The 11759-nt window shown below is 44.2% G+C and overlaps 1 protein-coding gene across 4 annotated transcripts in view; it reads right to left on the minus strand.

Moving 5' to 3' along the window:
- The window catches only part of LOC141048111 (P2R1A-PPP2R2A-interacting phosphatase regulator 1-like), a 32952-nt gene extending 23999 nt beyond the window's left edge, over positions 1 to 8953 (minus strand). Inside the window, exons 1-2 of one of the 4 annotated variants that reach the window (XM_073543519.1) lie at positions 8543 to 8953; positions 7170 to 7248 (exon numbers count right to left, since the gene is read on the minus strand). In XM_073543519.1, coding sequence (XP_073399620.1) covers positions 7170 to 7248; positions 8543 to 8637 — 174 coding nt within the window. In that variant the 5' untranslated portion in view covers positions 8638 to 8953. Of the gene's footprint in view, positions 1 to 7169; positions 7249 to 7886; positions 8307 to 8542 lie in introns of those variants that run through there. The other 3 variants (XM_073543518.1, XM_073543516.1, XM_073543515.1) reach the window with 3 other exon arrangements.
- Positions 8954 to 11759: the final 2806 nt, after the last annotated feature.

Genomic DNA, 11759 nt, shown 5'->3' on the forward strand with positions numbered 1-11759 from the left:
GAAAATAAAAAATCATTTTTTTCCCCTCAAAAAAATCATCTTTTAGCCCGCAATTTTTTATTTTCACAAGGGTAACAGGAGAAATTGGACCCCAAAAGTTGTTGTCCAGTTTGTCCCGAAAACGCTGGTACCCCATATGTGGGGGGGAACCACTGTTTGGGACACGTTATGTCGGAAGGGAAGTAGTGACGTTTTGAAATGCCAATTTGATGGAATGGTCTGTGGGTGTCATGTTACGTTTGCAGAGCCCCTGATGTGCCTAAACAGTAGAAACCTCCCCACAAGTGACCCCATTTTTGAAACTAGACCACCCAAGGAACTTATCTAGATGTGTGGTGAGCACTTTGAACCCCCAAGTACTTTACAGACGTTTATAATGCAGAGCCGTGAAAATAAAAAATCATTTTTTTTTCCACTAAAATTTTTTAGCCCCCAATCTTTATTTTCCCAAGGTTAACAGGAGAAATTAGACCCCCAAAGTTGTTGTGCAATTTTTCCTAAGTACGCTGATACCACATATGTTGGGGTAAACCACTGTTTGGGCACACGGCGGGGCTCGGAAGGGAGGGAGCCCTGTTTTGACTTTTTGAATGCAAAATTGGCTGGAATCAATGGTGGCGCCATGTCGCGTTTGGAGACCCCCTGATGTGCCTAAATAGTGGAAAACCCTCAATTCTAACTCAACCCCATCCGAAAAATAAAAATAAATATATTTTCTTTATTTCATTATTTTTTCCCTACCTATGATAAGGGGGGGGGGTTAACTTTTTTTTTTTTTTCCGGGTCTATCAGTGATCAAAATGTACCTGAAATGAATGAAGCTATGTGCACACGTCCGGAATTCCCGCGTATTTTATGCGTTTTTGCCGCGTTTCTTTCGCCACAAAAACGTGACGAAAACGCATAAAATAAGCAAGCCATTGTATTCAATGGCATTCTGCACGTGCTGTGCTAATGCAGCGTATGTTTCCACGGCAAAAATCGCATCGCGGAAAAATCAGCATGCTCATTCTGTGTGCGGGATCACGGGAATTACGCACACATAGGAATGCATTGTTCCGCTTACTTTCCGCATGTGGCTATACCCAACATGCGCAAAGTAAGCGGAAAATGTGCGGATGGTACCCAGGGTCTGGAGGAGAGGAGATTCTCCTCCAGGCTTTGGGTACCATATTCCTGTAAAAGTAGAATTAAAAAAAAAAAAAAAAAATAAAAAAAAATATCAATCTTGTTATTCTCACCTTCCGGCGTCCCTCGCAGCATCCCCAGGCCTCAGCGATGCTTCCGCCAACTCCCGTTCCCAGCGATGCCTTTTGACAATGACCTTTGATGATGTAGCGGTCTCACGAGACCGCTACATCAAAGGTCATGTCGCAAGGCATCGCTGGGAACGGGACTAGACCGGAGCATTGCGAGGACCGGGAACGCTGCGTGGGACACCAGAAAGTGAGAATAACACGATTAATTTTTTTTTTACTATTTTTAACATTATATCTTTTTACTATTGACTCTGCATAGGCAGCCTCAATAGTAAAAAATTGGGTCACACTTGTCAAACACTGTTTGACGAGTGTGACCAACCTGTCAGTTTTCCAAGCGATGCTACAGATCACTTGGAAAACACTAGCATTCTGCAAGCTAATTACGCTTGCAAAATGCTAGTTTATCGTGAGAAATACGCAGGAATTACGCATGCGGAATTCTAGCGTATTTCCCGCGGCAAGGAGTTGCGGAATTCCCGCGTAAATTTCCTGCGATCGGAAGGCGGGGGGAGCGGAGGGCAGGGGAGGGGGAGCAAATACTTACGGCGGCGGATCACCGCGGCCAGTCGGTGGGAGGTCAGATTGCGGTCTCCAGCCATGGCCGATGATATTGGAGATTGGCACCGACTTTCATGATGCCTATGTGGTGTCAGACGTTGGGAAGGGGTTAAAGGCTAATTAGGTAGCTCCCAGCATAAAGACAGTGTCAAGTAAAGGGAGTAAATCAAATAAAGACAATCACCTGACAGGAAAAAGTGCATCAGGAGTGCAAATCTCTACAAATCTTTGTTAAAGATTAACCAATTAGCTCCCAGCATAAACATGTAGTGTCAGATAAAGGGAGTAAATTAAATAAAGACTACATCACCTGAAACAAGGAAGGTACACCAGGAGGTTAAGGCAGCCACACATCCCTAACCCCAACATCTAGCTAATTTGTTAATCTTAATAAGGGTTTGCATTCAGCAGCAACTATATGGTGTTGTTTCAATAAATTATTTGGTCATATGTTAATGACCCTATGCCCTGATATTGATCATATAGAATCATAGAATCGTAGAGTTGGAAGGGACCTCCTGGGCCATCTGGTCCAACCCCCTGCTCAAAGCAGGATTCGCTAAATCATCCCAGTCAGATGTCTGTCCAGCCTCTGTTTGAAGACTTCCATTGAAGGAGAACTCACCACTTCTCGTGGCAGCCTGTTCCACTCATTGATCACTCTAACTGTCAAAAAGTTTTTTCTAATATCTAATCTGTGTCTCTTCCCATTCAGTTTCATCCCATTGCTTCTAGTCTTTCCTTGTGCAAATGAGAATAAAGTTGATCCTTCTACAATGTGACAGCCCTTTAGATATTTGTAGACAGCTATTAAGTCTCCTCTCAGTCTTCTCTTTTGCAAACTAAACATTCCCAAATCCTGCAACCTTTCCTCATAAGACAGGGTTTGCAGACCGGTCACCATTCTGGTCGCTCTTTTCTGAACTTGCTCCAGTTTGTTGATGTCTTTTTTAAAATGTGGTGCCCAAAACTGGACACAATATTCCAGATGAGGTCTGACCAAAGAGGAGTAGAGGGAAATAATGACTTCACGTGATCTAGACTGTATGCTTCTGTTAATACATCCTAGAATTGCATTTGCCTTTTTTGCTGCTGCATCACACTGTTGACTCATATTCAGTCTGTGATCTAATAGTATACCCAAGTCTTTTTCACATGTGCTGTCACTTAGCCCTATTCCTCCCATTCTATATATGCTTTTTTCATTTTTATTGCCCAGATGTAGTACTTTGCATTTCTCCCTGTTAAAAACCATTCTGTTAGTTGCTGCCCACTTCTCCAGTTTATTTAAATCTTTTTGAATCCTCTCTCTCTCTTCTCTAGTATTAGCTATCCCTCCTAGCTTTGTGTCATCAGCAAATTTAATCAGTTTACCCTCAATTCCTTCATCTAAATCTTTGATAAAGATGTTGAACAATACAGGGCCCAGGACAGAGCCCTGTGGTACCCCACTTGAGACATTCTTCCAACTGGATGTGCAGCCATTTACGACCACTCTTTGGGTCCGATCACTAAGCCAGTTATGAATCCACCTAACAGTTGCCTTGTCCATTCCATACTTAGTCATTTTTTCAATAAGGATTGTATGAGAGACTTTGTCAAATGCTTTGCTGAAGTCAAGATATACTATATCTACAGCATTTCCTTGATCCACCCAATCAGTGATACCGTCATAGAAGGAAATTAAGTTAGTCTGACATGACTTATTAGTTACAAACCCATGCTGACTCTGTTTAATCACTTCATTCTTATCCAGGTATTGACATACATGTTGTTTAATAATTTGTTCAAAGATCTTTCCTGGTATAGAAGTCAGACTCACTGGCCTATAGTTACTAACAAGAGAAGAGGATTGCCACTTTGTTGTTGTAAGACTGTTTGGGTAAATAAGATGTATATTATCGGTTTGATATATGCTAATAACCCTATGTTCTGATCATATGTTATCTATAAGGGTGAAAGACTGTCATCTGAAGTTGTATTGCTGTCAGACTAATGGGGCTAAATAATATGCATATTACAGCAGCCAGGAGACACAGCTATAACTTCATTCAGTTGGAAGAATGTCTCAAGTGGGGTACCACAGGGCTCTGTCCTGGGCCCTGTATTGTTCAACATCTTTATCAACGATTTAGATGAAGGAATTGAGAGTAAACTGATTAAATTTGCTGATGACACAAAGCTAGGAGGGATAAATAATACTAGAGAAGAGAGAGAGGATTCAAAAAGATATAAATAAACTGGAGCAGTGGGCAGCAACTAACAGAATGGTTTTTAACAGGGAAAAATGCCAAGTACTACATCTGGGCAATAAAAATGAAAAAAGCATATACAGAATGGGAGGAATAGGGCTAAGCAACAGCACATGTGAAAAAGACTTGGGTATACTAATAGATCACAGACTGAATATGAGTCAACAGTGTGATGCAGCAGCAAAAAAAGCAAATGCAATTCTAGGATGTATTAACAGAAGCATACAGTCTAGATCACGTGAAGTCATTATTTCCCTCTACTCCTCTTTGGTCAGACCTCATCTGGAATATTGTGTCCAGTTTTGGGCACCACATTTTAAAAAAGACATCAACAAACTGGAGCAAGTTCAGAAAAGAGCAACCAGAATGGTGACCGGTCTGCAAACCCTGTCTTATGAGGAAAGGTTGCAGGATTTGGGATTGTTTAGTTTGCAAAAGAGAAGACAGAGAGGAGACTTAATAGCTGTCTACAAATATCTAAAGGGCTGTCACATTGTAGAAGGATCAACTTTATTCTCATTTGCACAAGGAAAGACTAGAAGCAATGGGATGAAACTGAATGGGAGGAGACACAGATTAGATATTAAAAAAAACTTTTTGACAGTTAGAGTGATCAATGAGTGGAACAAGCTGCCACGAGAAGTGGTGCGTTCTCCTTCAATGGAAGTCTTCAAACAGAGGCTGGACAGACATCTGACTGGGATGATTTAGCGAATCCTGCTTTGAGCAGGGGGTTGGACCAGGTGGCCCAGGAGGTCCCTTCCAACTCTACGATTCTATGATTCATGTATACACATTCCTTGTTTGGAGGTTTATCCCCACCCTGTTTTTTAGTCTCTTTTTTTTCTATTAGATATCTTTTGTATATTCTTTTAAATATGTATGAATAAAACCTAATTTATTTTTTTTTTAAGAACTTTATGCTGGGATCTCTCCATGTCCTGAGGTGATTAACTATCACTGCTTGGGATTTGAGTAAAATGTGTATGAGGTTTCAGAGATCTCATTCACTTTAAAAATACTGCAAACTGCAGCAGAATTTCTCCTGCAAATACTCAACGTGTGCACATAACCTAATGCTGTAAAATCGTTAAGTGTAAATGCACCAATTGGTATACATAAAGCCATGGAGCTCAGGTCAGAAAGTCACAGGCCGTACTCAGATCACAATACACCTACGCCTGAATATGGGATTTTATGACATCTTTCTTAAATGTTTAACAATGTGGCTAGTCTTATGTGCAGCGATTATTTCTACACATGGAAATGTTACAAAGTTTATTTGCCTTCCTGTTAAAAGGAATTGTCTACAACTGCTTAGGCCTGTTTCACACTTCCGTTATTTTGGGTCAGTTAAAATCCGCCAAAATGGCGGAAAGCGGATCCATTGCTAACTGATGTGAACGGATGCCACCGGACCGTTTTTTGACGGATCCGCCGAATGAAGAATTTTAAAAAGAGCCGCTGCCCGGGAAGGAGAGAGAGAGAGAAAAAGACAGAGAGAGAGAGAGAGAGAGAGAGAGAGAAAGAAAAAGACAAAGAGAGAGAGAGAGAGAGAGAGAAAAAGACAAAGAGAGAGAGAGAGAGAGAGAAAAAGACAAAGAGAGAGAGAGAGAGAGAAAAAGACAAAGAGAGAGAGAGAGAGAAAAAGACAAAGAGAGAGAGAGAGAGAGAAAAAGACAAAGAGAGAGAGAGAGAGAAAAAGACAAAGAGAGAGAGAGAGAGAAAAAGACAAAGAGAGAGAGAGAGAGAAAAAGACAAAGAGAGAGAGAGAGAGAAAAAGACAAAGAGAGAGAGAGAGAGAAAAAGACAAAGAGAGAGAGAGAGAGAGAAAAAGACAAAGAGAGAGAGAGAGAAAAAGACAAAGAGAGAGAGAGAGAGAGAGAAAAAGACAAAGAGAGAGAGAGAAAAAAAAAAAGACAAAGAGAGAGAGAGAGAGAGAGAAAAAAAAAGACAAAGAGAGAGAGAGAAAAAAAAAGACAAAGAGAAAGAGAGAGAAAAGAGAGAGAGAGAGAAAAAGACAGAGAGAGAGAGAAACAGACAAAGAGAGAGAGAGAGAGAAACAGACAAATAGAGAGAGAGAGAGAAACAGACAAATAGAGAGAGAGAGAGAAACAGACAAAGAGAGAGAGAGAGAGAGAAACAGACAAATAGAGAGAGAGAGAGAGAAACAGACAAATAGAGAGCGAGAGAGAGAAACAGACAAATAGAGAGAGAGAGAGAAACAGACAAATAGAGAGAGAGAGAGAGAGAGAGAGAGAGAAACAGACAAATAGAGAGAGAGAGAGAGAGAGAAACAGACAAATAGAGAGAGAGAGAGAAACAGACAAATAGAGAGAGAGAGAGAAACAGACAAATAGAGAGAGAGAGAAAAAGACAAATAGAGAGAGAGAGAAAAAGACAGAGAGAGAGAGAGAGAGAAAAAGACAAGTAGAGAGAGAGAGAAAAAGACAGAGAGAGAAAAAAAGACAGAGAGAGAGAGAATTTTTTTCGTCCGCCAGAAAGGATTTCAGGGTTAAATTTCCGGCTGACTTCCTTTCTCCGGGCACGCGCACTGTAAAATGCGGATCCTGCAGCAAAAAAAACGTTGCAGGGTCCGTCCAGGCATGTTGGCGGACGCAAAAAATTTGGCAGATCCGCAAAAAAACGGATCCAACGGATGGCCATCCATCATGATCCGCCAGTGATGCAACTCAATGGGGAAAAAAAAGGATCCGCCAAAAAAAAATAAATGGCGGATCCGTTTTTTTTCAAAAACCGGCGGATTTTGACTGATGGTCAAAAACGGAAGTGTGAAACAGGCCTTATCCGTTCATTCTCTATGGTGCCGCCTGAAAAATCCGAGCACAGCAATCTGTAGCCCCGTAAGGAATGAATGGAGCGCTGGTCAAGTGTGCACTGTCCTCCCATCATAATTAGGATAAAGGCTTCCCAATCTGAAAATCAGTGAAGGTCCAGCAGTCAGACCCCACTCAACAATTGGTAACAAATTGCTTTCCCTGGACAACCCATTTAATACCACAAAAAAAGGAGACATATATATATATTTTACACAAACACACGGCCATGTGATTACTTCACTATAGTTTGGCCTTACCACACTCTGGCGATGTACTACAGTGGTGCTGTTCCTGCGCGCTCTGGATCCATATGGCTGAAACGCTTGAGTGTGATCACTGGGAAAGAAGGAAAAACAAATATACACGTTTAATCTATAAATCTGTTCTGTACAGCAGAATTCAATCTATTGTTCCCCGTTATCAGGCTGGGGACAAATTAACTGTGCGTCCTTTAACGTAATTAATGATTAAACTAATAGTGAAAGTCTAGAAAGGCTCCCCAAGATTGTGACTTTATCTCCAGTGCCAAGTACATTTCTGTAGGGGAATCAGATCTGCAGCTTGCATCATTTACCAACACTTATTTAAAGCCACCAACAGGTGTTTTTTTTGCAATTGGGTTTCATTGAAAAATGTTGCACTGTTTGGCGTTTACAGGCTCTTTGTTTTTTGGAACATTTAACTGATGCGGTCTATGGTCATAAATCAGCTGAGAAAAAGGCAAAACAAAATATATAGAAATAGTGGTAAACTACTCTTTCAGACTTTAGTTTAAGCCTCAATTATATACATTTAAGAAAAAGAAAATTCCTCAAACATGGTTCATTCCTTTAAGCTATTCCTCCTGCCATACATGTCCAACATAGCAGAGATATGTTCTGCAGAGGAGAGAAAGCGCCCGCAAGAAAACAGATTTTCAGTACAAACAGTAGGATTGAGCATAATGATACTGAAAAGCCGAAGCCCTCGCTTACCGAAAACCTGTGGCCTGGAGAGAGTTGGATGCCCACCAAGAACTCATGATGCAGTCAGCAGGTCCTACTAGCAGCAGGCGCTCACACAGTGTGTCTGGCAGCTCTGCTGATGTCCCAAAAAAAGATGGGACAAAAAAGGTAGAACACTCCCATTTACCTCCCATTAAATGCTAACTGCACAGTCCTGGGGGAGGGGTGCAGCTGCAGGTTATGGCCATCTCGTTAGAAGAACCAACATTTGGAAGGATGTGAACTTTACAACCATCCTGATCTAATCTTTGTAATGGGAACCATTTTATAGGACTTCGAAAAGGAATAAAAAACATAAGCCAACAGCATGACTGCACCTCCGACCGGCATCACAAATATATTACAAGTGTACGACCCCTTTATACAGAGCAGTCAGGACATCAATATTTGCCCCAATATTTAGAAGTGCTTATATCAGTGCTCTCCAAACTACAATTCCCAGCAGCCCTGACACCTGCACACTGCAAAGGCTGGCTTGGGAATTGTAGTTTTGGAACAGCTGGAGTCCACAAGCTGCACATGAGCTATGTATGACCACTACACAGCCGCCACAGGTAGTCACAGCTCCTACCTCCCCACTATGTGCCCCCCACAGCCTCCCTCTGTGCTCCCACCCCCGACCTCACCTCAGCCCGTTAATATGGGGGGCGCTGTTGGACCTCCTCAGGCCTCCGTCCGCTGGAATCTCCACCACGTCCAGCTCCATCTTCTCCTGAGCCATGATGTCGGCGCTGCTCCCGGTCTCCCCGGGGATGTGCGGGTCCCTCTCTCCCTCAATGGCTCATTCCCGCCTCAGGCCGCAATGTCTCCGGGGCTCCCGGTGCTGTGAGCTCAGGGCTCCATGCTGTCAGTGGAGAAAACGATCTGTCCGCCGCTTCCCTGCTCCAAGCTGCTGCCGTGTGTGAGGCCGAGACCCCGGGACACCTCAGGCCCAGTACAATCACCAGAGCCCTGCAAGACACGGCTGCCGCCTGCGCATGCGTAGTAGTGACCGACTCCAGACTGACAGAGTGGAGACTATGTGAGGTTACTGAGGAGACTGCGCTGTACCGTCCCTCACCTCACTATATACCCCTGTACTGTACACTGTACCCCCTCACCTCACTATATACCCCTGTACTCTACACAGTACCCCCTCACCTCACTATGTACCCCTGTACTGTACACTGTACCCCCTCACCTCACTATATAGCCCTGTACTGTTCACACACACTGTACCCCCTCACCTCACTATATACCTCTGTACTGTACACTGTACCCCCTTCACCTCACTATATACCCCTGTACTGTACACTGTACCCCCTTCACCTCACTATATACCCCTGTACTGTACCCTACTTACCTCACTATATATCCCTGTACTGTACCCTACTTACCTCACTATATACCCCTGTACGGTACACTGTACCCCCTCACCTCACTATATACCCCTGTACTGTACACTGTACCCCCTTCACCTCACTATATACCCCTGCAGTGTACACTGCACCCCCTCACCTCACTATATACCCCGGTACTGTACCCTACTTACCTCACTATATACCCCTGTACTGTACACTGTAGCCCCTCACCTCACTATATACCCCTGTACTGTAGACTGTACCCCCTCACCTCACTATATACCCCTGTACTGTACACTGTACCCCCTCACCTCACTATATACCCCTGTACTGTACACTGTACCCCCTCACCTCACTATATACCCCTGTACTGTACATTGTACCCCCTCACCTCACTATATACCCCTGTACTGTACACTGTACCCCCTTCACCTCACTATATACCCCTGTAGTGTACACTGCACCCCCTCACCTCACTATATACCCCGGTACTGTACCCTACTTACCTCACTATATACCCCTGTACTGTACACTGTAGCCCCTCACCTCACTATATACCCCTGTACTGTACACTGTACCCCCTCACCTCACTATATACCCCTGTACTGTACATTGTACCCCCTCACCTCACTATATACCCCTGTACTGTACACTGTACCCCCTCACCTCACTATATACCCCTGTACTGTACATTGTACCCCCTCACCTCACTATATACCCCTGTACTGTACACTGTACCCCCTCACCTCACTATATACCCCTGTACTGTACATTGTACCCCCTCACCTCACTATATACCCCTGTACTGTACACTGTACCCCCTCACCTCACTATATACCCCTGTACTGCACACTGTACCCCCTTCACCTCACTATATACCCCTGTAGTGTACACTGCACCCCCTCACCTCACTATATACCCCGGTACTGTGCCGCCCCTCACCTCACTATATACCCCTATACTCTACACTGTACCCCCTCACCTCACTATATAGCCCTGTACTGTTCACACACACTGTACCCCCTCACCTCACTATATACCCCTGTACTGTACACTGTACCCCCTTCACCTCACTATATACCCCTGTACTGTACACTGTACCCCCTTCACCTCACTATATACCCCTGTACTGTACCCTACTTACCTCACTATATACCCCTGTACTGTACCCTACTTACCTCACTATATACCCCTGTACGGTACACTGTACCCCCTCACCTCACTATATACCCCTGTACTGTACACTGTACCCCCTTCACCTCACTATATACCCCTGCAGTGTACACTGCACCCCCTCACCTCACTATATACCCCGGTACTGTACCCTACTTACCTCACTATATACCCCTGTACTGTACACTGTAGCCCCTCACCTCACTATATACCCCTGTACTGTACCCTACTTACCTCACTATATATCCCTGTACTGTACACTGTAGCCCCTCACCTCACTATATACCCCTGTACTGTACACTGTACCCCCTCACCTCACTATATACCCCTGTACTGTACATTGTACCCCCTCACCTCACTATATACCCCTGTACTGTACACTGTACCCCCTCACCTCACTATATACCCCTGTACTGTACATTGTACCCCCTCACCTCACTATATACCCCTGTACTGTACACTGTACCCCCTCACCTCACTATATACCCCTGTACTGCACACTGTACCCCCTTCACCTCACTATATACCCCTGTAGTGTACACTGCACCCCCTCACCTCACTATATACCCCGGTACTGTGCCGCCCCTCACCTCACTATATACCCCTATACTCTACACTGTACCCCCTCACCTCACTATATAGCCCTGTACTGTTCACACACACTGTACCCCCTCACCTCACTATATACCCCTGTACTGTACACTGTACCCCCTTCACCTCACTATATACCCCTGTACTGTACACTGTACCCCCTTCACCTCACTATATACCCCTGTACTGTACCCTACTTACCTCACTATATACCCCTGTACTGTACCCTACTTACCTCACTATATACCCCTGTACGGTACACTGTACCCCCTCACCTCACTATATACCCCTGTACTGTACACTGTACCCCCTTCACCTCACTATATACCCCTGCAGTGTACACTGCACCCCCTCACCTCACTATATACCCCGGTACTGTACCCTACTTACCTCACTATATACCCCTGTACTGTACACTGTAGCCCCTCACCTCACTATATACCCCTGTACTGTACCCTACTTACCTCACTATATATCCCTGTACTGTACCCTACTTACCTCACTATATACCCCTGTACGGTACACTGTACCCCCTCACCTCACTATATACCCCTGTACTGTACACTGTACCCCCTTCACCTCACTATATACCCCTGCAGTGTACACTGCACCCCCTCACCTCACTATATACCCCGGTACTGTACCCTACTTACCTCACTATATACCCCTGTACTGTACAATGTAGCCCCTCACCTCACTATATACCCCTGTACTGTAGACTGTACCCCCTCACCTCACT

This window comes from Dendrobates tinctorius, unplaced genomic scaffold (genome assembly GCF_039654945.1).
Source record: "Dendrobates tinctorius isolate UK_male_01 unplaced genomic scaffold, ASM3965494v1 ptg000133l, whole genome shotgun sequence".
Taxonomy (NCBI): domain Eukaryota; kingdom Metazoa; phylum Chordata; class Amphibia; order Anura; family Dendrobatidae; genus Dendrobates; species Dendrobates tinctorius.